Here is a 27,908-nt window from a genome sequence, read left to right as displayed (position 1 = left end):
ATACTAGCTAGAATTGCTAGAGGGTTGCTTAAGCCTTTATATAATTTATCAGTGAAAAGAGTAATGCTGAAGGTAGATGGGTGGTGAGAAACAAAGCCCTCCGCCTCCTTTTGCTTAAATGGAGGACGGGAGTTCCACAAGCCCAATGTCCCAGGCTGTGGGACTGGCGCTCTTGGGGCCGGGTCTGTGCTCTTCTGGTCCTGCATTCCCCATTCCCAGAGAACAACGTCATGGGCTCCCCTCCACGTGAATCTATCTCACAAAGTGCTCACTTGAGAAGACAGAGTGGGACATTGCAGAAGGCCCCATTATAAGAGGCTCCATTCTCTTGTGTTTGTCTGTTTGCTAAGCACATTTTTACCCATTTGTCAGATTTTGGTCCAAGATTTGCTTTCATAGTTATATACTCCCTAATGTGAGGTGAAGGCACGGGGCACAGAGTCCCATTTATCTTAGCTAAGAGTTGGTGATGTTGATAAAGATCTCACATTTGTGGAACAACCAAACTGTTCTCAATAGCAAGGCTGTGCTAAGAGAGGGAGGAAAATCAAGTTCTGATGACATTCGTTGAACCCTGAATTCAATTGTGGCACCTGGACTTTTTCAATTATGGAGGCAGTACATTGTTTTCTTGATTAGGCCACTTTTCTTGACATCTGTGGGAAAAAGAGACCTAACTGGCCAGCTTTTCCTTAAGCTACACACTGCGATGCAAGGCACTGTGGGGAAAAAAGCAGCACCTTAACCTGCAGGTTTCGTCATTCCTGCCAAAACAGAAATGTAACACATGCAAACTATTTAATTCACTCCTTTATTCTGGGATGTATATTACAGGTAACACAACTCACAAATATACCATCGGACATTGAAAGCTAAGGCCATTCTGTGAGTTATTTTTAAAACTTGGTGTTTTGCACATAATCTTAAAAAAATGAATTACCAAAACCAAGGTTCTCTTCTGAAATAAAAATTTAATGTATATACAGGATAACTTTAGGGCTACATCTAATCTGAAGCTTATCAGGTAGCAAAACCATTTTCATTTTCTACAACATAAATAACAGCTCCAAGGCAACCACTACTTGAGCATGAAGCTCACTCCTTCACATGATATAGTGTTTACCTGCTACAGTGTCCAGTGTGTAGAGACCATTGCCCTCTCAGTAGCAAAAGACTTTCCCTAAGAAACACACTACATACTACAGAATCCTTGGAACAAGAAAAAGAAAGGGAGCTGTAACTAAGGCACTGAAAGCACATTATTTGTATAAAGAAATGTAAACAATTTAACACCAACAGGCTCCCTCCGTTGGAGTCTTTATAGTAAAGGGACACAGGGGCATCATAGTCAGGGGTCTAGTTTGAAGTCTGGATGAAATAGAAATGTTTCTGGAGAGTTCAGTCTTGGCTACCTACCAATATATGATTTCTAACACAGTGCTGTTGAATTAACTAGTTTCAAAGTGACTCAAGTGGAAGCTGTTATTTCCCTTGAATCTGAGTTTTAACAGCATAACAAGGAAGGATTTGATAGGAGTCTTAAATTATGGGCTTTTTCCAACATTTATTTCAGTCTTTTACCAAGTTCTTCTAATGAATTTTAGGATTATTTTGGCTTGTTTCATCAAGGAAGTCTGGTGTTAGAACTTGTTACCTAATCAGTGCCCCTCCTTCTAAGTTTGTATTTCAAGTAGCATGGTTCATGTCATAAATAAACTACACTCGCTTTAACACCGTTCAGAATGGTACATTTAGCAACTGGGCATATAGCACTGTAAACATTTCAGAGTCCATTGAGCTTACCAAGAAAGGACTGAAACTACGGACACAGGAACTGTGTCTTGCTGCAGACGAGCAGCTGCTCTGGCTCTGGGGCGGTGAAGTGGTCAAGTGTGGAAGGGATAATTCCTGAGGCCAATTATTGAAGCTAAATTAATTTCTTCTTGACACTTTAGCATTAATTCTAAGTAGTTCCAAGTCCCAAACCATTAACTGTATAGTTCTTTAATTTTTTTTAAATCAGAGAAGAAAAATGCTTTCACACAGATGAATGTATAGGAAAACACAAATAATGACAATTTTTAAGACAGTCTTATTGCAAAAAAAAAAAAAAAGGACTTTATTTTTGGAGTTACTATCTCTAATTCTTAAAAATTGGGTACAGTGTCTATATCCCTAAGTTTAGTGCTTTAGCTGTACAGCAGTAAATGCACTTTATGAATTTGGGGTAGGTAAAATCGAGTTTGTATTTTATCTTAAACATGTTTTCTATGATGAAAAGGAACAAAATTGAAAAAAACGAAGATTTTTCCCTTCTAAAGGTTTCAGAGTTAAAGAGGACATGCAATTAAACGTTGTTACGCCTCGAACAATAAGTCTCATGACTTTGTAGGAAGGGCAGACGGGCTCCATTACCAACATTGGGGTAGAAAGCACAGCTCTCCTATTTTACCCAGCACAAATGCAATCCTGATTATTAAAATATTTGTGTTTCCAAATACAACCAAAGGAAATCTTAGAGAAACACAAATTAGAAAACTCTGTTATTAAGGGGAAATAACAAAAAAAGTTTTTTTTTTGTTCGTTTAAGAAGAATACAAGCCTTAAAACCATGAAGTTAAATAGCTGGGTCTGGAGCAGACGTGCATAATAACTAATTAGTAGCTCCCAGAGGATTAGAAACAGCTTTAGAAAGGGAACAGTTGAATATGGATTGGTGTGTTTCAGAAGAGGCAGCAGTTAATACTTTTCCAATAAAAATGATGTGTTAACAGTGTTCAGCCTCAACCAGTGGTTTCTCAAAGAACCTGCTTGATAAGTTCAGTTCATGATGTGTTTACCTTTCGTGGCAATGCACGATGCAATTATTGGGTAGGTCACTGTCAAGCAAAAATGAGATATAATTAAAGAGAAGGCATTCATACCTCAGAGTACATAAAGCAGTAAGTAGCTTCTGAGGCTGGTTCAATGCAGAAGTAAAACTGACAGTTTTGCTAAAAGCTAAAGACTTCTAACTGCCTATTTTCTGCAGCTCTGACTAGCATCCCTCTTACATGACAAAAAAAAAAAAGTGTACAGCTCCAACAGAATGAAAATGACAACACTTTTCTTTTGCATCAGGACACTGGTGCTTGTTGGTGTGCTGGATTTTCCACTGAGTCCAAATGACAAGAATATTTGGGCAAACAATTGGTCACAAGTGGGTTCAGATACTATTGAAAGAGGAAGGCTAAAATTAAAAAGATCCCTTGCTATCATTAAGGATTAAGTTTTGTGTTTTTACTTTGGTTTGAAAAGTAATATTTGTCAAGGCTCCAAGGGGTTGAATAATTTAGGATAAACCATTACCACCCTGTCTGCAAGCCATTTGCTGTTTTAATGGTAGATGTTAGATACCCATGCACATGTAGAAAAAACAACCTTCCTTTTTTGGTAGGTTGTAAAGAAATATTTCAAAAGACAGTTTCTGACTAGAATAACAGAATGTTCTAAGTGTTCCTTTAAAAAAGTATGTGACTTCATGTATACCATTTTTAACAGAAAAAGCTACACCTGCCAAAATGTAAGGAAACCAGCACTAAGCATGCAATACTGAATGTGAGAAAGGAACTTCAACTGTATTACTTCCTATCTTTTAAAATTCAAACTAAAGTTTCAAAGTGGAGAGCCTGTGGTTGCTCCCTGAGTCCAGGTTTTATCTTCCACGAGAGAAAAGGGCACAGGTGGTCTTCTGACATCTTGGTCAGCACACGATGTTATGAATAATGAAGGGCTTCCTGTCAAAATGCTTGATCAGTTTCATGACAAGGGAGTTCTCCGGTTTCTGATCTTAAGGATGAGATGGGTTTGTCTGGTGCAGGAAGAAGGGTGCCAAGGGAGGGAGCCTGGGCACCACCTGCCTGGGTACCTGGAGGAACAGTGCTCACCTCAGTGAGGTAACCCGGGCAGTCCAGTAACAGCATGTGATCTGGCCATTGTTCATGAGTTCCAGATCTGCCTCTGGTATGGGGAGTCTGTTAGGATTGGGCCTTTAAGAAAAATATGTGTGTTTCTTGTCTGCTAAAAGCCTGAAGACTGTTTAATAATATTCTAGCCCAAGTTATTTCACCCCGATTACCCCCTGCTATGTACACAGTATTGAAATTACATTCAGAGATTTAAAAAAAATTGTAGCAATATTTTCCCCACAAAACTAAGTGCAAAATATCTTTAACAAATAATGATGGCAGTAAGAAATATTTGACATAGTCATGCAAAAATGCATCTGAGCTTACAAAGGTTTAGAACATTTCCAAAATATGCCCTAGGTTTTTACATGGTAAACCTTATAATCTTACTCATTTTTCTTTAAATTTAAATGTGGCTGTTTGTGTAAAAATTGGTAACATGCAAGTTCTATGATCTCCAGTCCACCAAATATTCTCTCCTGCAGCACGAAGATTACGATGGTGATTATAAAATACCACCGAACAAGACTGTACAAATATATGAGTAGGCACATTGCAAGGCTGAACAGGGTCCAATACAGTATAGAGAGCCACTTGACCACAAGGACCCTGAGTTCAGACTTGCAAGGTGGAATGAGACTCTGTCCGGTAAAATAAAAATTCTTCTCCCCTTGATAGAAGGAACGTAGCCTCTCTTCTTTCTCTTCCCACCGTTTGTGGCACCAGAGTTGAAGGTCCTCCTTGGATGTGGGGAGGGTGTCTATTGGATACCGGCGGACGTGAAAGTGGATTTCCGTGGGAAAGTCTCCTTGGAGGAGGTGCTTCTCTGACTGAGGAATGTTGTGAGGATACGCCACAGTGATATCATGGATAGCATCAAGGTTCTTACCTAGGTTTTGAAAAGATAAAAACATAGACTAAGCAGTGATCAATTTGGGTGAGAATGCTGATTCACACTGCAGGGCAGCACCAGAAACCGAGAAATCAGGACAGCGTGAACCACAATGAACAAGCAAGGGTCAGAGATACTGGTGTTCCTGGGCACCTGGGTCAATATTTACCAGTCATCTTTAGTTTTATTTCCTGCTTGTTAATTACCACAAAAATCTTTAGAAATATCTTGATTTGCAGAAACAGTAATCTGCCATTCTAAAACTATTAAGCACATTAACTCAAATTTGAGATGGGAATTAAACATTACAGGACTAGCTCCTTAAATATCAACAGAATTCACTTATCCTATTAATATAGCCATCTCTCCAAATAAAAACAGATTTTCTCACCTTTAACCCAATGTTACCATGATAGCTACTGAAAAGAAAAACTTATAATTAGACTTAGGTGGTGAGAAACGTGTGAAAACTTCCATATACGTTTTTGTTTTTAAAAACATCAACTTGAGCCAGGCACAGGGGCACACGCCTATTGCCCAGGTACTCGGGAGGCTGAGGTGGGAGAATCACTTTTGCCCAGGAGTTCAGCCTGGGCAATACAGTGAGACCCAGTCTTAAAAAACAAATAGATAAATAAACTTGAACTCCAAGTAAGACCCTGATCCTGTATCCTTTCATCCTCAATTTAACTTTGGGGGTTAAGTGTTTTTAGCAGTCACAGCCAGATTGCTAGATGCTGTAGACAGTCAAGTAAGACATGGTCCCAAACCTCACTCAAGATGTTCTTAACATAACTGGGGAGACAGGCGCACACAGAAAGGCCTAAATAGACTTTATAGGAACACATGAGGGGTCAGTAAAGGAGAGGAATGAGGTGGGGTAGTGGCAGAGTGAATGTTCCAGCAGAAAAGCACAGTGAGGATGGGAACACTAAAAGTAGGCAGGAGCCAGGTGGTCCAAAGCCTTCATGTTCTTCAGAATTTAAACTTAATTCTGTAGGTGGCAGAGAAACATCTTAAGTAGTGGAAAACCACTTAAGGGTTTCAGACAGAAGGGACCCATATATTTCATTTTGGCAAAGATTACTCTTTGGGGGCAGTGACCAGAATGGTTTGGAGAGGATCACGGGCAAAAGAGATAGAGCAGTTTGATGGCTACTGCAATACGGTAGGCAAGACATGGAGAGGATGTAGGGGCCAAAACAGATGTGTGACATGATACTGTACAGTGGTGAACTGGATGTGGGAGAATGAGGAGGAGGGAACAGGGAGGAATGAATCTAGGTCTGTTTTTGGCTCAGGGAACTGAGTAGATGGTGGGGACATAGAGATTAGAAATGCAGGTTGAGTGTTGGATCTGTAAGGGACCCTGGGGATCATTTAATCCAATTCTGTATATGAGGCCAAGAAGTTTGGTATTTTGCCCAAGGGCATACAGCTTATTGGTTCAAAGTCTCTGAATGTTACTTTCTTCCATACTTCTGATGAGGACTTTGATTACTTACTGAACCATATGAAGCAGACAAAACGAATCTGTGCTGATAAGATATCAGAACAGTCATTGCCTGTGGGGGTGGGAAATGAGAAGGGGGCATCAGGAAATTTTTTGGGTGACATATTCTAGATTCAGGTGTGGATTACATGATGCTTACATATGTCAGAATAACCAGATTGTACATTCACATTTCACTCTTTAAATTTTACCTCAATAGCAGTAATAAAGATATGAAGCAACTCCCCCACCTTATGCCACATTTACCCTTTCCACTGAACAGATTAGGTTGTATTCACTTTTTAAAAACGAATTCTTCAAGTTTTCTGCAAACGTTTGTCAGTCTCCATTACTCTGTGATTTACTTTAGGGTAAGAACCAGGCTTCAATTTGGTTTCATAACTGAATTATAAAATAATCACTTAATGAGAGCTACTTTATAAATGAAAATGCTACATCAACAGGCTTAGACTCAAAGGTGAAAGGACAGCCCTTCAGGAGTCAGAAGTGCTGTATATTGTTCATAGTGGGGAGAGGAAGTGCAAATGAAAGGCTCCTTGAAGAAAGCTTCAGTGGAAATGAATCTGAAGATAGACTAGGCCAGATCTGCTTGGTTCTAGAGAGAACTGGGTCAGTAGTTAGAAGCCCATGGGTAAAGCTTTGTGACTGAGCTATCAAGAGGTGATGGATTTACCATTTGAGAAAAGGCTGGCTGATCCTGTACCTTGTATGCTATAGTGGGAATTTACATGCTGAAAGGTGGGCTGTCTGATCAAGCATCCAAAAAAGAAGATCCTATTCCACTGCTGATAGACCGAGTGAGATACATTCCTGAAGATGTTAATATGTCTCATCTTCAACTCATTTGCATTAAAAAAAAAAACAAGCAATCTTTCTTCTATCTTACTTCATAAGCGATGAAACTTATCCTTGACTAGACAGTACAAGCTAGTTTAATATTTAGAGCACTCTCCATCTGCAGGCCTCAGAGGCCATTCATTTCTGTCCACCAACCACAACCATAATCCTTGTTTTAGTTGCTTTATCTCAGTGCCACTCACCCTTTTCTTTTTCTCACTTAGAGGTAAATAAGATGTCTTTACCTCCTGTAACCTGTCGTGCCAATTAGCCAGACTCAGAACTATGTTCACATTTCATTTCCTTTCAAAACTCCTCTGCATGATTAGAAGAAATACTTCTGCTTCTGCCTTCTGCCCAAATACTTCTCTCCTCAATCAGGATTACAGGTCTTCATCAATATCACCTTTCACAACAGCCTTGATCAATTTCCTTTCCCCATGTAGTTCCTTCTATCTTTCTACTCAGTCATTCTATACAATTGTCACATTCAATATTAAAATCTTAGGAAAAGCTCATTCACATGTCCCAGCTTTTCTCATACGGGTGGTTCCTAATGCTTACAGATCAAATATAGTCATGTGTTTTTACAAATTGGTATCAAAATTGTGAGAAGAATGCTCCTTTCTTTCTTCCTTCCTCTTGACAATCTATAGTGTGTGTGTGTGTCCCGCGTGTGTCTGTGGGATTATAATGATCAGTATAGAAATGGCAAGTTTGATGGCACCACTGACAGAAATTTTCTTTGAAAGATTCTAGATTTATGGCAGCACTGAGTGTGGAGGGCTGTGGACGCAGACTGCCTGGGTTCAGATCCTGGCTCTGCCTCTTGCTGAGTTACTCAATCTCTCTATGGCTTACTTAGTTCTTGTATCTATAAATGACCTAGGGAGGCTGTTGTGAAGCTTAAATAATATATGTAAAAATGCACAAAACAGGATCTGATACATAAAAATTCTCAATAAAGGCTATTTACTAGGCTGTACCCTTTTTCGCTAACTTTAGCTCCTAGAGTCCACTGGTACCAACAGAGTAGGGGGAAATTACATTTCAATACTGTCTCCATACCGCTGTCCACAGCACTGTTCACCTGGGCCTTGAGAATGCCAATTAGAGACCTCCTAATTTTTCTACTCAACACAAATATTGAAACAAATGTTTCACAAAATTGCCAAAAATACTCCTTCTGCTTCAAATATTCAGCCTTTTTTCCTGAAGTATTTCATCTCAACTCCCTTCAATGTCTAGTTCAAATACTAAGGGTTCTAAGAAGAAGCTTGTTCAAGTACCAAGGCCCAAAGTGACCTTCCCCTTTTGAATGCTTAAAGCACATGCACCGATAACCTCATCTGGGTACTTGGTTGCTATCCTGTGCCCTTACTAGATGCTCAAGTACCTTAAGGGCAAAGACCAGGTCTTTGATTTTTTGAGATCTAGCGTCTAGCACAATGCCCTCCATTAAAAAGGCTCCAGAAATGAGTAGTTGACCAATATTTACATGGTCGGCTATCTTCTCATCTAAAAATATAGAAGATAATTAAAATGCTCTCTCCATTGAGTTGTGTTAACAATTTGGTGAGCTAACGTACAGTGAGCTCTTTGCACCGTACTTGGCACATAGTAAGTTCCTGGATGTTAGCACCTATTACAATTTCTATGACTTGTTCCATGGTATGATATTTTCAACCTGGGTTCAATGAAATCTTGGTGCTGAAAGAATTACAACAATCTTATGGTGAAGGGGGAAAGGGTTTGCCTTACAAAGAGGTAACATTTCAAAAGTTTTTTGTTTTTTTTTAATAACTTGCTGGTTTAAAATCTAGAACTTTGGAATGATGTAGCTTAATTAAAATGCCATCTATATCATAAGCAAGTAAAGAGTAACACTGTAATGTTAGAAACTAAAAAAGACAAAGTGATGAAGGGAACTAGATGTGGAGAGAAGAAACATAGCTTATACCTCGACACTCATTTCCCTGAGTGGTGCTGGCAGCCTAGGCTTTCCTCAAGCATCACAGAGACTCAAAAATGTGTTCACTCCAAAAGCAACAGAGGAGGAAATGAAGAATGGCTTTTATACATGGAGACAGAGTTGACTATCTTGATGCTTTTATTTTATACACACACACACACACACACACACACACACACACACACATACACAAATATATATTTTTATATACATACACAAATATATACATATATATTTATGCATATAAAAAAACAAATATATACATATATATTTGTGATACATATATATTTGTGTATGTATATAACATATATACACAAATATATACATATATACATATTTGTGTGATCCTCCTACTTCATTCTCTCTAAGTGCTTGGCTTATAGGTGTGAGCCACTGTGTCCATCCTGTCTTGATAATTTTAAAGCTTTATATTAAGTAAATGTCTCCAAACACAAAAGCCACAAAGCCACAGTAACTCTGTACTTCTTGAGTAGAACAGCCAAATTCTATGCAGGTAGAAGAACTGATTTCTCATATCCTGTCAAGACCTTTTGCCACCATGGCCTCTGGCACAGGGAGCCAGTACCAAGAGACGTGTGAGCTTCCCCTTAAAGGGGACAGGTAAAAGAGGTTAGCACGGTCTTGGGGCTTGCTTCATATGAAAGTAACAATAATGAATACTCAAAAGTTGAGATGTGCCTCTTTCATTTACCATTTATAATTGGGCTAAAATACTGTAATATGTAAAGAAAAAATGTTCCTGCACTTGCAGTGGATTGAAAACAACAGACTTTTAAATAGGCAAATTAAGGTGGCTGCCACCAGTAAAAGCCATTTTTAAAACATCTCATTGCTTTTTAGATGGTTTAAATTATTTTTTTTTTGAGACGGAGTTTTGCTCTTGTCACCCAGGCTTGAGTGCAATGGTGCGATCTCAGTTCACTGCAACCTCCACTCCCGGGTTCAAGCAATTCTTCTGCCTCAGCCTCCCAAGTAGCTAGGATTACCAGTGCCCACCACCATGCCCAACTGATTTTTGTATTTTTAGTAGAGACGAGGTTTCACCACGTTGGCCAGGCTAGTCTCGAACTCCTGACCTCAGGTGATCCACCCACCTTGGCCTTCCAAAGTGTTGGGATTACAGGCGTGAGCCACTGCACCTGGCCAGATGGTTTAAATTCTTTATCTAGATGCTGTCTATTTTGTCATTTGCCTATATGGGGCTTAGAAAATAGGTTTGTTCTGTTTCAGACACTGTGACTACCAGAGAGTTTCATATTTTAGTATTTTATAAAGCCAGCACTGTGTTATAACAGCTACACTCACTTGGGCCCATAGTTGTTTCTTTTTCCCCTGGGAGAATGAAGCACTTCCTTAATATTTCAAATCTTAATTTTCAGTCTCAGAGTGAGGAAATCTTGAGTCCTTTATTCATATTTAAGTAACTAACAGAAGCTTAGAGGCTATGACTGAATTTTACAAATGTAATATCCAGAATGAAGAGTCTCAAAGCACATCAAGCTGAGCCCATGATTACAAGAGTCCCAGCTCACTGAGAACAAGAGGGAGCCCAAATCTTTACACATCTGTCTGTTTAAAACAAAAGAATGGAAAGAGGCTTTTGTAGTCTCTACATGCCTAGAACAGTGAAGAAATCCTGGTTTGTTCATGCCTGCTTAAGTATCAGATCCAATTACACAGTCCAATGGCAGAATAACACAATTTTTTTAACCCAGTGATCTTATAACTGAAATTATTCTTTCTCCATTTCACAATCAAATATATGCAGACTATATAAACATGTAACTTATTACATTTTAATACCTGCTTTTAAAAAATTAAAATAAAAATCTATTTTCTATTTGCCAGATCTAAATTTATAAATCTAACTGTATGGATTAGAGTTTTGAGTTAGTAGCTTGTTACCTAAGATGCATTTGTGTTAAAAGGAAATGCTGAGGCTGATGATTTTGTACACTGTTTTTCAAATTAAAAAATTACTCCAAGAATATAAAATTTGGATTTAGTAACTAAGCAATCATTCACTGTGCCACTTTGACACTGACATGTAATAATGCATAGCTAATAAGAAAGCATGACAGATTGGCAGTAGTCAGTATATTCTGAATAACAGTCTTGAATGGACTGATTCAGATATGTTTAGACTAAAAATACCAGTAAATAATATAACTTTCAGCTTCAAAGTAAAAGGGTATGCATGAAGCACTTAAAACCAACTGGTATTAGGGCTCAAACAGTACCATTTTCTTTCTTAGAGAAAATGCTATTGTTTCCTACCGGGAACATTATTTTTCCTTCTACATAAGTTGAATCCTTAATGGTATTCATGGAACAAAAGGTGCCATCAGGCAGCTCTCAGTCCTGCCTTTTACCAGTTCTATGACTTTGGCATGTTCACTCTAAGCCTTGGCTGTAAATGTATACAACAGTCTCTATCCTGGGTTTGTGAAGAGTAACTGGGATAAGGACTTCACAGGGCTTAGAGAAGTGCCTGACATATACTATTTACAGGTTCTTGTTGTATGGTCATTATTCTTCCTCTAGGTAATCACCTTTAGCAGTTGATATGAATTCAGATTTAGGTTGCTATCCTTTACCTTCCTTCTTTTTCCAGATTGTCCTTTGAAAGAGACCTGGTCTGTTATAGGGCATGTTGTGGTTTATTCTCAACATGTAGTCAGTCCACTCCTTTCCCACAGCATAAAGGCAAAGCTGTTTAGGGGACTGACTCTGGCTCTGAGCCCTATTTATCTCTGGCATATATTCCTCTCCATCCCTACTAACTCATTCCTTAGACATTTTAAGTGAAGCATAGATATTAAATTGTCCCATGGCATTTAGAATTAGAAGTTGACGATCTGTGCTCTAGAATCACTGGCCACCTGCCCCATCTTTTTGTTGTTGTTTATTAAGTCAAGGATTGTACTCAATCTTTTTCTAAATAAGAACCATCTTGGGCTTCAAAGTTAACTTTCAGCTGGAAAGTTAAAACTAAAAATGGTATACTTGTGAACAGTCTTGCTTATTCAACTTTAATTTGATTCTTTACAGATAGTTTAACAGAAACATATTTTCACATTTCTATCCTAAATCTGTTGCACTTTTTGTGTTTTGTATGAATGGTGAATCTTTTCAGTGCTGTTTATCTCTTCCAATGAATACTTGTTCTCTGGATCTTCAAAACAAGTTTAATTTTCCAGAGAGAATAAGAATATGTCAACATGTTCCAAAATTTAATATTAGTACATTATAAGATCACTGAAAATCTGAATAACAGTATGTACTTGCTGAGGCCAGAGTTAAAAAAGCAGCAATGTGAAATTTAAATCACAGCTCTTGGAACTCTCATATATAAAAAATGAATAGCCCCAAGTGCCTAGTTAGTAACAGTACTTATCTACTACGTCTATATTTCACGGATAATTTCTAAAATTTCAAACCGTGGACAGTCTAGGCTGAGTATATGTTAATTTCAAGATTCTTCAGTGAAAATATCTGAAATTTGCAAGGAATATTTTTCACATAATGCATTAAAAATAAAATGAAAAGTAACTTTGCTACTATATTGAGTTTCCTAGCAAGTGTGATAAACATTGACCTCTACTGGATCTGGTAACATCTTGATACTTCAAGGACATCATATAAATGGTCATAGCACTGGCCCTTCAGCATCCTGAATATTTCCTTTGGGAGAGATACCAAGTGTGGTGTAGGGCATGCTGTGGTTTATTCTCTTTCAGTCTACTCTCCCATAGCATAGAATCAAAGCCTTTAGGTTACTGACCTGAGCTAACCATGGCAACCCTATATCCCTTACTGGGAACTGGTTCAGGAATAGGTTCACCACTCAATTCAGGACAATGAGATATGAGAGGAGTATGTCTAGGGCTTGTTGTCTTGCTCCCAAGAGAAAGCCCCAAGAAAACCACAATCAAAATGAAGCTGATATAATTGGGTGCCAAATTCTAACCTTTAAACATACTCTATTGTTAAAGCTGAGGGTATGTCAATGCATTTCCTTACCTTTCAACCTGGTTTGAATCAGGTTTTTGGCTATAAGCAGTTAAAGTACTCTAACTGATACAGTATCAACTGGTGACAGTTAATCATCAATTACAACTTACAAGAGAAACATTGGCATTTTCTATTCTTGAACAGGCTATTTCTTTTGAGTGTTCTATTTCTCTTTTACTGTTACCATAACAGCATGCAAATCTCTGACTGATGCATATGTGGACCCTAAGGAAGTATTTCTCCAGTATTGTCTTTAAGATTCATACTTCATTTAAAAGTACATTTTGGCTCATAGGAGGTCAAGTCCAATTTAGGTGACTCAATGCCATTCATCCTAAAAAGTCAATTCTGAGAAATAGACTTTTCTCAAGTGAAGAGTCAGAATTTGTAACAAACTACAGATAGTCCTACATGTGGGCCTTCAAGATTATTTGAAAAAAGTAGAAAACTAAATATGTATTCTCTGTGCTCATATTTATATATAAAAGTAATTTTATATTAGTATTATCACTTTTTTCATTTGATAGTTTATTTCTCTGAATTACTTCAAAAAATTTCCCTTATTATAAAAGGTAATATAAATTATGATAGATTAATAAACAAAATGCAGGTTAAGTCTATAGAAGAAAAAAAACTGGAATCATACAAACCGATTTCATAATATATCCTTCCATTTGGTTTTTTCTCCCTAAAGTATAGGGGATACTTACACATATCAAACACCTATAGAAATGGATATTGTTAAAGATAATTGTATCCACAAAATTCCTGTGTTGATCCCTTAACCCCCAATGTGACTATACTTGGAGATAAGCCTTTAAAGAGGTAATTAAGATCAAATGAGGCAAAAAAGGTGAGGCCCTGATCCAGTGTAACTGGTGTCTTCCTAACAAGAGGAGACAACACCGGTAACGTTCATGTCCATATCACGTGAGGGCACAGTGAGAAAGTGGCCATCTGCGAGCCATAAGGGAGAGTCTTCAGGAAAAACTGACCCTGCCAACGTATGATCTTGGTCTTCTAGCCTCCAGAACAGTGAGGAAATAAATTGCTTTTGTTTAAGTCAGTCCATCTCAGTCTGTGTTATTTTGTTATGGCTGCTTTTAGCAGACAAATACACACATAACATATGCCTTGAAAAAAGTAAAGATCTAGAAATGGAACCATAACTGTAATACTGTTGTATAATTTATTTTTCCTGAATCTTTCCATTGATGCCGTTAAAGACTTTCTAAAACATGTTACAGATGCACAACATTTGATTATATAGATATCACATTAAAAAAAGTTTTCATATTTCTGTTTCCACAAAAATAATGTTTAAATAGATATCTTCATAACTAATGAGAATATGAACACCTTAACTAAAAAGGATATGAACACCTTAACAGGCTTTAGCTATGTATCAGAAACTGACCAGAAATCTCAATTTAAACGCACACTAGTAAAATAGTGCTTTCCTTTTCACACTTTTACTAATGCTTGGTATTTTAATTTTTAGAAAATTGCCCAAGTATTTTTTTTTTTTTTTTTTTGAGATGGAGTTTTGCTCTTGTCACCCAGGCTGGAGTGCAATGGTGTGATCTTGGCTCACTGCAGCCTCCTCCTCCCGGGTTCAAGCAATTCTCCTGCCTCAGCCCCCCGAGTGGCTGGGATTACAGATATCTGCCACCACGACTGGCTAACTTTGTATTTTTAGTAGAGACGGGGTTTCACCATGCTGGCCAGGCTGGTCTTGAACTCCTGACCTCAGGTGATCTACCCCCCTGGGCCTCATAAAGTGCTGGGATAACAGGGGTGAAACACCGCACTCTGCCTCATTTTGTATTTTTATGTTTTTGATGAGAAAAAACAAGTTTATGGAAAAAACACAGTGGTAATATAATTTACCTGTTTTGAAAATTCAGTTATTTGTCATCTTCTTATGACTTTCCAAGAGTTCTTTACGACCTACCATATATATATATATATATATATATATAGTAAATACATTTACTATAAAAACATTTACTATATATATATATAAAAACATTTACTATATATATATAAAAACATTTACTATATATATATATATAGTAAATATATATATATATATATATATATAGTAAATGTTTTCTACATACTAATTTTGCCATCTGGCCACTCTATGTTGGATTTGCTCCTCTGTAAATGCAACTTCATTTTCTTTATTCATTTTCTGTAAGTTTTTTGTCTCCATCTAGTCAATTTGCAAAGTCCCTTTTTATCACAGATTATTAATCTTCTGTACACTGTGTTGCAAGTACTTTTAAAAAATCCATTATTTATCCATTGACTTCATGGCATCTTTTCCAACATGTGTGTGTGTCTAGTCAAGATAATTTCTCTGTTGTAGCTTCTGGATTCCTAGTCTTGTCTGTCAGTCCCCAAATTATATATGTATCCTATATTTCTCTGAAAGATGAAATACATTTTTTTCTTTTAGCTTTATAATCTAGCTTTACTTTCTTTCAAATAGACATCAGTTTTTCAAGCATCCTTTATTAACTAACTCCTCTCTTTGTGTATTGAAATACCAACTTGGTATTTCAATTATGGTACCAATCTCCTTTCCTCTTGTATTAAAATACCAACTTGGTCATTTATTAATTCTCACATATACAGATATCTAGTTTCCCTTCTCTGTTCTGCTCCACTGATCTGAGAGTATTCCTGCTTCAAGACCACACTGTTTTCCTTAGTGACTCAATATCTGGTAAAGCAAGCAAGGCTTTGCATTCTTTTTCAAATTATACTTGGCTTCTCCTGGGAAACTGTTTTGCAATACAAAATGAAGAGCATTTAATTCAATTCCAAAACAAATACGTTATACTCCTTCCAAAAAACCTGTCCTGCAATTGCATTTGCATTAGATTTACATACAAATTTTGGAATTGGCAATTTTATATTGTCTTCTCATCCAAGAAAATGGTATGCTTTTTCTTTCCATCTGCTTAAATCTTATATCTTCTAATAAATTTTGGTTTTCTTCACTACACTTCTGTGACTTAAAAAAAAACAAACTGATTCCTAAACAATTTCATAATTTTTGTTACATAATTGTTAATAGAACATGTGTTTCTATTTCTGTTTTTTGGCACTCACTGCTAGAATAGAGAAAAATCTATTGTGTGTATGTGTATATATATATATACACATATATAGCCAACTTACAAATTTTTTTATTAATTGTAATTGAACTTTCACTAGACTTTTTGACCTTATAGATTGCAGCAAAAGCAGTTTTGTGGTCAATTTTCCAGTCTTTTGGTAGTTTTATTGCTTTCATTAACATTTACTTAAATTTTTGAATTTAACCAAAATGTCAGTTTTAAAATCAGATATTCAGCATATGCGATGCTTAGCGCTGAGTTTTGGTAAAACCATATTAAAGTAGTTAAATTCTATTTTATTTTCCTAGTTTTTATTAGGAATGGCTTGACTTTATCAAATATCTTTTCAGCATCTAAGAGTAGAATTTTTTCAAAAAGAAATTATTAGTCGGACACCTGTGTGAACCAAAGTCTTAGTTAAAAGGAAGAAAAGAAAGAAATGCAAAGAGAAATTGAAAAATAATAAAATTATAGTGTAGGCTTCACTACTTCTACCATAACTGAACAACTCCAGCAGATAAAAACTAAATAAAGGAGCTGAATAACTATTGATAAATTTGGCTTAAGAGAACTTTACAAACCTGTGAGAAAACATTTTAAATGGTCCATTTTAAGGCATGATAAATCTAAGTACTGGCATCCAGCCTATGAATGTTAACAAACCAAACGGCTCATGCACCTAGAGGGTTACAATAAGCAAACCGAAAGTACAGGAGGGGTTAGCCTATAAAAGAGAAGAAAGTTTCATTTTAGGAAATTGAAACTTAAGTGGTCCAGGGTATAACATTATAAGGGGGATAATGAAACTTAGGCGATGTCAAGACTGTAACCCCATAGTACTTGACCACTGAGGAACTGAGGGAGGAACTTGTATGCTAGGAAATAAATTGTCAGCTATAGCTACCCTGGGTATACCTGCCCACCAGACACCCCATCTTACAAGACCGCTATTAAAAGTCTCACTTTCGCTGTTCTTCATGCCTCTAAGTCCATTCTTTGGGTTTGGATGGGTGAGCGTGTTTCTCACAGACCCATTTGACACTCAAAAAATATTTTATAGGTGTTAGTAACCAGAAAAATTTATAAAAATCTGATAACTTAGCTAGTGGCAAGAAAATTTAAACACATTTTGTAAATACTGAGATCTTATGATGCACAATCTCACATCAAGATTCCATAAAAATAAATAATAGTCTTTTTTTAAAAAAGAAGTTTAGATAACCCAGGGATAAAAGATAAAATCAAAAGGAAAATTATGAATTATCTAAAAAGGAATGAAAAAGAATCTACAGGATACCGTGAAGACTGTACTAAAAAGAAAAATTTATGACCTTATATGCTTCATTACTAAAGAGAAAAACTGTAAAAGAGAAACTACTCATATTGAAAATTAGAGGGAGAAAAAAAGAATACAAATGGAGAGAAAAGAAAATTACTAAAGATAAAAAGCAGTACTTAATAAAGCTAAAAAACAGTTAATGCAGAAGTTAGTTATTTGATAAGATTAATAAGATACTTAAATCCTATGGATCTGATTGAGAGAAAAAAAGCATACTTAAAATTACATATAGTAAAATGAACTAAAATACAGAAGAGCTTAAAGGATTATGAAAACATGAATATACATGTGATAAAATCACAAAGACTTGTATACAACACATATACATGTATAAATTCATGTACTCATAATCCTTTAAATTCATATGTCATCTTTGTTTTCATTATCATTTTTGAGAGAGTATTCAAAATTAAATGTGAAAACAAGAACAGTAACAAAGTGTACTTTATCTTACAGTTGGGCCCAACAAATTTGTTTACAAGTTGCCAAAACCCTTGCAAATGAAACAATAAAGGCCTAAAAGAAGCATGAGCATGTGCATAATCTACTAATTTGCTGGTCTTTGAAATAAATGAGACTAGAGACAGCATATCATTATAGTCTCTATGCTCTGATGTTAGGATTGAAGATGATTAATGATGCAGGTGGCTATTACTATTTATTCAGTGCCTCCGATGTGCCAGGCATTATTCATGCAAAAAATTATCTACAGAGCATTCACTGTGCCAGTCACTGCTGTAGTCATCTGGGGTACATGGGTGAAGAGAAAAGAAAATTCTTGCCCCTACGGAGTTTATCAGTGCACACGGTCGCTTTTAAGTATCATAAGAGCCCTTGAGAGATTATCTCTTTTGTAGTTGCAGAAACTGAGCCACAGAGAAGTCACTTTTTGAATATCACAGTTAGTGGTCAGTTCTGTGTGACTCTAAAGCCTTTCCACTATGCTACTCTACTTTCTAAAAATGGCATACTAAGAACAGGAGCTACAGAGTCAGACTGACCTGGTTTTGTACCCATCAAAACTATAGCAGACTGTTTAAATTACATATACTTATAAATCTAGAAAATATATAATACAGATTAACCCTGTAAAATTATGCTCCAATAAAAAGTCTAGCGTTATTAACCTCCCTACCATCTTTCTGTGTGTTTTTGCATATAACAGAGTTCACTACAATTTCTTTCTTTTCTACATTGAGAGGAAAAGTAAATTTGGCTGAAGATGGGATATTATCAATGAGGTAGTGGACAAGTTGCTGTCTTCAGGAGTAAGACAACTAGAGAGTAGAAGGTGAATGTCTTTGGTAAGTTACAGATGGCAGTTTTGTCTTTTCCATGGCCTTGGTTGTAATATCTCCCATTTCTTTTCTAACTGAACTTATTTGGATCTTCACTTTTCATCTTTGCAAATAACCAGCTTTTTGTTTCATTTACCTTTTGTATTTTGTGTTTGTTTCAATTTCATTTAGTTCTGCTCTGATCTCAGTTATTTCTTCTGCTGGGTTTGGGTTTGGTTCTTGTTTCTTTATGAGATGTGACCTTAGATTGTCTGTGCTCTTTCAGACTTTTTGATATAGGCATTTAATGCTATGAACTTTCCTCTTAGCACTGCTTTTGCTGTATCCCAGAGGTTTTGATAGGTTACACTATTATCATTCAGTTCAAATAATTTTCTAATTTCATCTTCATTTCCTTGTTGACCTGACAATCATTCTGGAGTAGGTTATTTAATATCAATGTATTTGCATGGTTTTGAGGGTTCCTTTTGGAGTTGATTTTCAATTTTATTCTGCTGTGGTCTGAGAAAGTATTTGATATAATTTCGATGTTCTCAAATTTATTGAGATTTGTTTTGTGGCCTATCATATGGTCTATCCGGGAGAATGTTTCAGGTGCCGATGAATAGAATGTATATTCTGCAATTGTTGGGTAGAATGTTCTGTAAATATCTGTTAAGTCCATTGTTTCTTTGTTGACTTTCTGTCTTGATTACCTGTATATTGCTCTCGGTGAAGTAAAGAAGTCCCCCACTATTAATGTGTTGTCATTATCTCATTCTTAGGTCTTGTTTTACAAATTTGGGAGCTCCAATGTTAGATGCATATATATTTAGGATCGTGATACTTTCCTGTTGGACTCGTTCTTTTATCATTATATAATGTCCCTCATTGTCTTTTTTTAACTGCTGTTGCTTTAAAGTTTGTTAATCTGATACACAAACAGCTACTCCTGCTCATTTTTGGTGTCGATTTGCATGGAATACCTTTTCCACCCCTTTACTGTATGTTTATGTGAGTCCTTAGATGTTAGGTGCGTCTCTGGAAGACAGTCGATACTTGATTGGTGAATTCTTATCCATTCTGCCATTCTGTATTTTTTTTTTTTGAGACAGAGTTTCGCTCTGTCACTAGGGTGGAGTGCAGTGGTGAGATCTCAGCTCAGTGCAACCTCCGCCTCTTGGGTTCAAGTGATTCTCCTGACTCAGCCACCGAGTAGCTGGGATTACAGGCATGCGCCACCACACCCAGGTAACTTGTGTATTTTTAGTAGAGATGGGGTTTCACCATGTTGGTCAGGATAGTCCCAATCTCCTGACCTCGTGATCTGCTCACTTTGCAGGGATTACAGTTGTGAGCCACCGTGCCCATCTCTGTATCTTTTAAATGGAGCATTTAGGCCATTTACATTCAATGTTAGTATTGAGATATGAAGTACTATTCTAGTCATTGTGCTAGTTGTTGCCTGAATAACTTGTTTTTTGTCAGTCTTACTATTTTATAGGTCCTGTAAGATTTACGTTTTAAGGAGGTTCTATTTTGGTGTATTTTGAGGATTGTTTTTTCAAGATTTAGAGCTTCTTTTAGCAGTTCTGTGGTGCTGGCTTGGTAGTGGCGAATTCTCTCAGCATGTTTGTCTGAAAAAGACTATCTTTCCTTTAGTTTATGAAGCTTAGTTTTGCTGGATAGAAAACTGTTGGCTGGTAATTGTTTTGATTAAGGAGGCTAAAGATGGGACCCCAATCCCTTCTAGCTTGTAGCATTTCTGGGGAGAAATCTGCTGTTAATCTGGTAAGTTTTCCTTTACAGGCTGGTTACCTGATACATTTGCCTCACAGTTCTTAAGAGTCTTTCCTTCATTTTGACTTTAGATAACCTGGGCAGATCATGAGGTCAGGAGATTGAGACTATTCTGGCCAACATGGTGAAACTCGGTCTCTACTAAAAATACAAAAGTTACCTGGGTGTGGTAGTGCGTGCCTGTAATCCCAGCTACTCAGTGGCTCAGGCAGGAGAATTGCTTGAACCCAGGAGGTGGAGGCTGCAGTGAGCTGAAATCATGCCACTACACTCCAGCCTAGTGACAGAGTGAGACTCTGTCTCCAAAAAAAAAAAAAAAAAAAAAAGATACAGAATAGGCAATGATCTTTTTGGAATGCATTTCCCGGGTGTTCTTTGAGCTTTCTGTATTTGGATGTCTAGATATCTAGCAAGGCCAGGGAAGTTTTCCTTGATTATTCCCTCAAATATGTTTTCCAAACTTTAAAATTTCTCTTCTTCCTTGGGAACACCAATTTTTCTTAGGTTTTGTTGTTTAACATAATCCTAAACTTCTTGGAGGCTTTGTTTTTGTTCATTCTTCTTTCTTTGTCTTTGTTAGACTGGGTTAATTCAAAAGCTTTGTCTTAGAGCACTGAAGTTCTTTCTTCTATCTTTCGGTCCTGTTTGATTCTATTGCTGAGACTTTCCAGTGCACTTTGCATTTCTCTAAGTGTTTTCTTCATTTCCAGAAATTAATTTTTTTAAAATCTATTTCTCTGAAAATTTTTCTGTCCATATCCTGTAACACTTAAAAAATTTCTTTAAGTTGGTATTCACCTTTGTCTGGTGCCTTCTTGAATAGCTTAATAGTCGACCTTCTGAATTCTTTTTCTGGCAACTCAGAGATTTCACCTTCATTTGGATTCATTACTGCTGAGCTAAAGTAATCTTTTGGGGCTGGTAAAGAACCTTGTTTTGTCTATTACCAGAATAGTTTTTCTGGTTCCTTCTCATTTGGATAGACTATGCCAGAGGCAACACTGGGGGCTCAAGAGCTGCTGTTCAGATTCTTTTGTCCCATAGGGTGCTCCCTTGATGAGGTGCTCTCCCCCTTCCCCGAGAGATGAGGCTTCCAGAGAGTTGAACTGCAGTAACTGTTATTTCTTTTCTGGGTGTAGCCACCCAGCAGGGCTACCAGGCTTCCAGATGGTTACTGGGGAGTGTTTGCAAAGAGTCACATGATGTAATCCATTTTCAGGTCTCTCAGCTGTGGATATCAGCACCTGCTCTGGTGGAGGTATCAGGAGGAATACGAAGTGGAGTCTTTGAGGGTCCTTAGTTGTAGTTTTGTTTAGTGTGCTAGTTTTGTGGGTTGCCCTCCAGTCAGGAGGTGGTACTTTCAAGAGAGCATCAGCTGTGGTAGTATAGGGAGGATACAAGTTTGCCCTAGGGTTGCCTGGATAAGTATTTGGGTTTCTTAGGTGGTAGGCAGGACCACAGAGCTCTCAAGAGATTATGTCCTTTGTCTTCAGCTATCAGGGCAGGCAAAGAAAGACCATCAGGTTGAGTAGGGCTAGGCAGGTCTGAGCTCAAGCTCTCCTTGGGCAGGGCTTACTGTGGCTGCTCTGGGGGATGGGGGTATGGTTCTCAGGCCAAGTAAGTTATGTTCCCAGGTTGATTATGGCTGCCTCTGCTGTGTCACATGGGGGTCGCCAGGGAACAGTGACAGGCCTCACCCAGCTCCCATGCAGCCTGAAAGGCCGGTCTCACTCTTGCTGTGTTCCCTCAGTAGCTCTAAGTTTATTTCCAGGTAGCCAGTGAGCAAGGCTGAGAACTTGCCGCAGGCTACAAACCTTCCCACTGAGAAAGCAAGCAGGGCTTTCAGGTTTTGTATCTCTCAGCCTGCTGAGCTCATGCTCATATCTGCACTCCCTGTTCGCCCCCTTCACCAGATTCTGTCCAGAAAACTTCATGTTCCATCAAAGTTGTTACAAACTTCAGCTGGAAGAATCCTTCTCCCTGTGGTCTTTCCCGAATTCCACTGGCAGCCCTCCCCAAGGACCCCTGTGAGAAAAAGTCAGAAATGGTTTCCCTGGGAACAAGAGTGCCACAGGGCTCTCCCCACTGCTTCCTCTCCCCCAGTATTTTGCTTGTTTCTCTTAAATTCTTCAGCTCCAGGTGAGATCAAATCCTTCTCCCATGATCTGAACCTTCAGGTTCCCCAGTGAGGATGTGTGTTTGGGGTGGATGTTTCCTTTCTCACACTTTGGTCACTCACAGTTTTTTGGCTGTCTCACAGAGCCTGCAGTGGCAAGCTGCTTCCTTCAAAGGGTCTGTGGATTCTCTCAGCTTTCCTGGTATGTTCCTGCAGTATTTCTTGGATCAAAAGTCCATGATGTGAGTCTCTACAGGCTGCTCTGTCCATCCGAATGGGAGATGCGAGTTAGTTCTGCCTCCTATCTGCCATTTTTCCCCCCTCCCTTCTTATAAGGGCACTAATCTTTTTCATGAGGGGCTCCATTCTTCTAAGTTAATTTCCAAAGGCCCCACCTTCTAATAAATATATCACAATGGAGATTGAGGCTTCAATATATGAATTTTGGGGGAACACAAACATTCACTCCACAGCAACATCAAAATAGTCATTGTAGTAGTAACTTTCTGTTTAAATTCAGTTAGAACAAGAGAGCCAACATCTGGATGAGTAGTTACTGATCCTAAAATTTAAGTAGGGAGAGTAACAATACACGAGGGGTAAATAAGTATTTTTAGTGGGTTGAACAGAGTCCCACCAAAATACCTGGCCACCAGAACTTCAGAAAGTAAACTTATTTGGAAATAGGATTGTAGCAGATTTAAGGTAAGGATTGAGATGAGAACATAGTGGATTCAGGTGTCCTCTAAATCCAATGAAAATGTTGTTATAAGAAACAGAAATATAGTGAAGACAGAGGCAAAGATTAGAGTTATGCAGTGACAAGCTAAGGTATCCCAGGAGTTGCCAGAAGCTGGAAAAGGCAAGGAAAGATTCTCCCCTAGAGCCGTGGGAGAAGTTCGTGGACCTGTCAGCATCTTAATTTTGAGCTTCTAGTCTCCAGAACTACAAGAACATGAACTTTTTTATTGTTTTAAGCCACCAAGTTTTGTGGTAATATTTTATGGCAGTCTAGAAAATGAATACAGTATCCATTAAGAAATTTTGAATGCTTTTTTTTTGTAGTCTTGATTTTGGGAAAGAAAATTTCTTAAATTTTATTGTAGTTTTGAATTACAAAGTGGTATATCTTGAGAAGAAGGAAGCATGATCACCCAACTATTAGAAATAGCTATATATAAAATGGAGAGAGTTAATTTTCTAAATCTGTCTGAACAGGTGAACTGCAGATTCCTATGGAAAATAAGTTCCTATGGAGCTGTCATTTTACAGCAGTTACCACAAACTACAGAGATCTGTTCCTGAGTTGAGGAAGAGAGGCTATGACAGTAGTTCTCAAACTCTAGTAAACTAAGAATACTTGGGGAATTGAAAATGAAGAGTTCTGGGCTTCATTCCCAGACTCTTCTTTAGTTTGTAGGGATGAGATGAAGCAATCTATATTTTAGCAAGCACTCCAAGAGATTATGATCAGATACAGGGGCTGTAAAGGCCACCCTGGGGATAAACAAACTGGGTAAACAGAGAGGACCATGGGAAGTTGTATTCAAGAGCTGGGTTCTGGAATCAGATAAAACCCTAGGTTTTTTGCCGAATTACACTCTTTGCTGATATGTAGCCCTAAGAAACATACATAACCTTGGGGAGGATTAACTGAGATTGTCCTTAGTGTAAGTGATCAAGGAATGTCGCCTACCAAAATTGTTTTTAAATTTAAGGCAAAAATTATTTTAATTCACAGGATAGAGTGAATTACTCAGTAATAACAGTTAACTATCCTAATTTGTGCTCATATAGTAGGAGATTTGTCTAGGATATTGAAAACAGTTTATTCCCACTTTGGAACCAGGGAGAGAAATCTTGCTAGATATGAGTTTGGGTAACTCTGGGACAGCAAAAGGGCATGAAATGACTAAGGATTGGGGGAGAAAACTTAAGGGAAGAAGGCAAAGAATAAGCTCTGTCAATATTGCCATTTTGCCTAAAGATCCTGGTGGCTTCTAAGTTTAGCACTGAAAATGAATTCTTGCTGCATTTGGCATGCTCAGCTTATTAATGACAAAGTTATGTACCCTGGCTGGATTGAATAGTGGCCTTCCTGACCTCTATTTCAGCCCAGTTTCTCACTTAATCCCAACCCTTTATACATAAGGAAAATAACCAGAAACTCTTAAAAAAATAGGTGCATGAATAAAGTATATTTTTTATTAACACTAGAATATCTTGTAAAGTTTCATATTTGTAAAAACCTTCATCGGTGAGCTAAGATAGAAAGTGAAAGAGGGAAGGAATACAGACACCTTATAGTGGTTTACTGATTAAGGCCAGGGTGAACTGGAAAGCAGATCTGGTGGTCTGGAGCCTGAATCCAAAAGTGTTACAGCCATGTGGGGAAGTAAGTTTCTTATTACTATCTTTTCAACATCAGTATTCACTCAGCTGGGTTATAATTAGTAGTGGAATTTTTATCTAGTTCTAGTGTTTATAAGTAGTACATAAAGATATAAGGTTAATGTATAACCAAAACCAGTGGTTCTCAACCTTTTTCCTACTCCTAGCAGGGAAGGGCCTGACCGCAAAGATACATGAGAGAACCCTTGTGGGGTGATAGACATGTTTCATATTTTGACTGTGGGTAGGTATGTGGCTCTACACATTTAACAAAACACATCTAACTGTACACTTAAAATGAGTACATTTTACAGCAAGTAAATTCTACCTCTAAAAGCTGTTTTTTTTTTTTAAGGCTTCTTAAATATTTGCCTTAAAAAAGTTTAAGTGATAAAACACCACAAATCTGTAATATGTGCTCAATAGAGCTTTCTAAAAAGCTGCTTGGATTTTTGTCAAACCAATACGTTAGAAAACATTATTCAGTGTTTGAAACAAATTTATTCACATGTATGATTTCAATTTTTTTGCTATTAGCATTTTATTTGAAACAAGATGCTTTGCTATTCATTCAAATAAGCATTAACATATTCCACAAGCGTCTCATTGTTTTGCATCATTTTTCCTTTCCTGGTTAACACGTGATATAATTCCCTAATTAAGGGATCACTTTTTTTTTTTATTTTTATTGCATTTTAGGTTTTGGGGTACATGTGAAGAACATGCAAGATTGTTGCATAGGTGCATACGTGGCAGTGTGATTTGCTGCCTTCCTCCCCTTCACCTATATGTGGCATTTCTCCCCATGCTATCCCTCCCCAACTCCCCACCCCCCGCTGTCCCCCCTACTCCCCACCAACAGACCCCAGTGTATAGTGCTCCCCTCCCTGTGTCCATGTGTTCCCATTGGTCAACACCCGTCTATGAGTGAGAACATGCAGTGTTTGATTTTGTGTTCTTGTGTCAGCTTGCTGAGAATGATGGTTTCCAGGTTCATCCATGTCCCTACAAAGGACGCAAACTCATCGTTTTTGATGGCTGCATAATATTCCATGGTGTATATGTGCCACATTTTCCCTGTCCAGTCTATCATCGATGGGCATTTGGGTTGGTTCCAGGTCTTTGCTATTGTAAACTGTGCTGCAATGAACATTCGTGTGCATGTGTCCTTATAGTAGAACGATTTATAATCCTTTGGATATATACCCAGTAATGGGATTGCTGGGTCAAATGGAATTTCTATGTCTAGGTCGTTGAGGAATCGCCACACTGTCTTCCACAATGGTTGAACTAATTTACACTCCCACCAAGAGTGTAAAAGTGTTCCTATTTCTCCACATCCTCTCCAGCATCTGTTGTCTCCAGGTTTTTTAATGATCGCCGTTCTAACTGACGTGAGATGGTATCTCAGTGTAGTTTTGATTTGCATTTCTCTAATGACCAGTGATGATGAGCATTTTTTCATATGTTTGTTGGCCTCATGTATGTCTTCTTTTGTAAAGTATCTGTTCATATCCTTCACCCACTTTTGAATGGGCTTGTTTTTTTCTTGTAAATCTGTTTTAGTGTTTTGGTCATGAAGTCCTTGCCTACGCCTATGTCCTGAATGGTTTTGCCTAGGTTTTCTTCTAGGCTTTTTACAGTGTTAGGTCTTATGTTTAAGTCTTTAATCCATCTGGAGTTAATTTTAGTGTAAGGTGTCAGGAAGGGGTCCAGTTTCTGCTTTCTGCATATGGCTAGCCAGTTTTCCCAACACCACTTATTAAACAGGGAATCCTTTCCCCATTGCTTGTTTTTGTCAGGTTTGTCAAAGATTGGATGGTTGTAGATATGTTGTGTTGCCTCCGAGGCCTCTGTTCTGTTCCATTGGTCTATATCTCTGTTTTGGTACCAGTACCATGCTGTTTTGATTACTGTAGCCTTGTAGTATAGTTTGATGTCGGGTAGTGTGATGCCTCCTGCCTTGTTCTTTTTGCTTAGGATTGACTTGGCTATGCGGGCTCTCTTTTGGTTCCATATGAAGTTTAAGGTGGTTTTTTCCAGTTCTGTGAAGAAGGTCATTGGTAGCTTGATGGGGATAGCGTTGAATCTGTAAATTACTTTGGGCAGTATGGCCATTTTCATGATATTGATTCTTCCTAACCATGAACATGGAATGTTTCTCCATCTGTTTGTGTCCTCTCTTATTTCGTGGTTTGTAGTTCTCCTTGAAGAGGTCCTTTATGTTCCTTGTTAGTTGTATTCCTAGGTATTTTATTCTCTTTGTAGCAATTGTGAATGGCAGTTCATTCTTGATTTGGCTCTCTTTAAGTCTGTTATTGGTGTATAGGAATGCTTGTGATTTTTGCACACTGATTTTGTATGCTGAGACTTTGCTGAAGTTGCTTATCAGTTTCAGGAGATTTTGGGCTGAGACGATGGGGTCTTCTAGATATACAATCATGTCATCTGCAAATAGAGACTATTTGACTTCCTCTTTCCCTAATTGAATACCCTTTATTTCTTTTTCTTGTCTGATTGCTCTGGCTAGAACTTCCAGTACTATATTGAATAGGAGTGGTGAGAGAGGGCATCCTTGTCTAGTGCCAGATTTCAAAGGGAATGCTTCGAGTTTTTGCCCATTCAGTATGATATTGGCTGTTGGTTTGTCATAAATAG

General features: G+C 37.7%; 1 protein-coding gene across 5 annotated transcripts in view; it reads right to left on the bottom strand.

Annotated features, from left to right (window-relative positions):
- Positions 1 to 792: 792 nt before the first annotated feature.
- The window catches only part of LCLAT1 (lysocardiolipin acyltransferase 1), a 201,072-nt gene continuing 173,956 nt past the window's right edge, over positions 793 to 27,908 (bottom strand). For all 5 annotated transcript variants that reach the window (XM_012475503.2, XM_012475500.3, XM_012475499.2 and 2 more), the window contains one exon: positions 793 to 4,836. In XM_012475503.2, the coding sequence (XP_012330926.1) occupies positions 4,334 to 4,836 (503 nt within the window). In that variant the 3' untranslated portion in view covers positions 793 to 4,333. The remainder of the gene's footprint in view (positions 4,837 to 27,908) is intronic.

Source organism: Aotus nancymaae, unplaced genomic scaffold (genome assembly GCF_030222135.1).
Source record: "Aotus nancymaae isolate 86718 unplaced genomic scaffold, 86718_ANA_hifiasm-v0.15.2.pri h1tg000057l, whole genome shotgun sequence".
Lineage (NCBI taxonomy): Eukaryota > Metazoa > Chordata > Mammalia > Primates > Aotidae > Aotus > Aotus nancymaae.
Note: the sequence above shows the minus strand (reverse complement) of the source record. Positions and strands in the feature narration are given on the sequence as shown.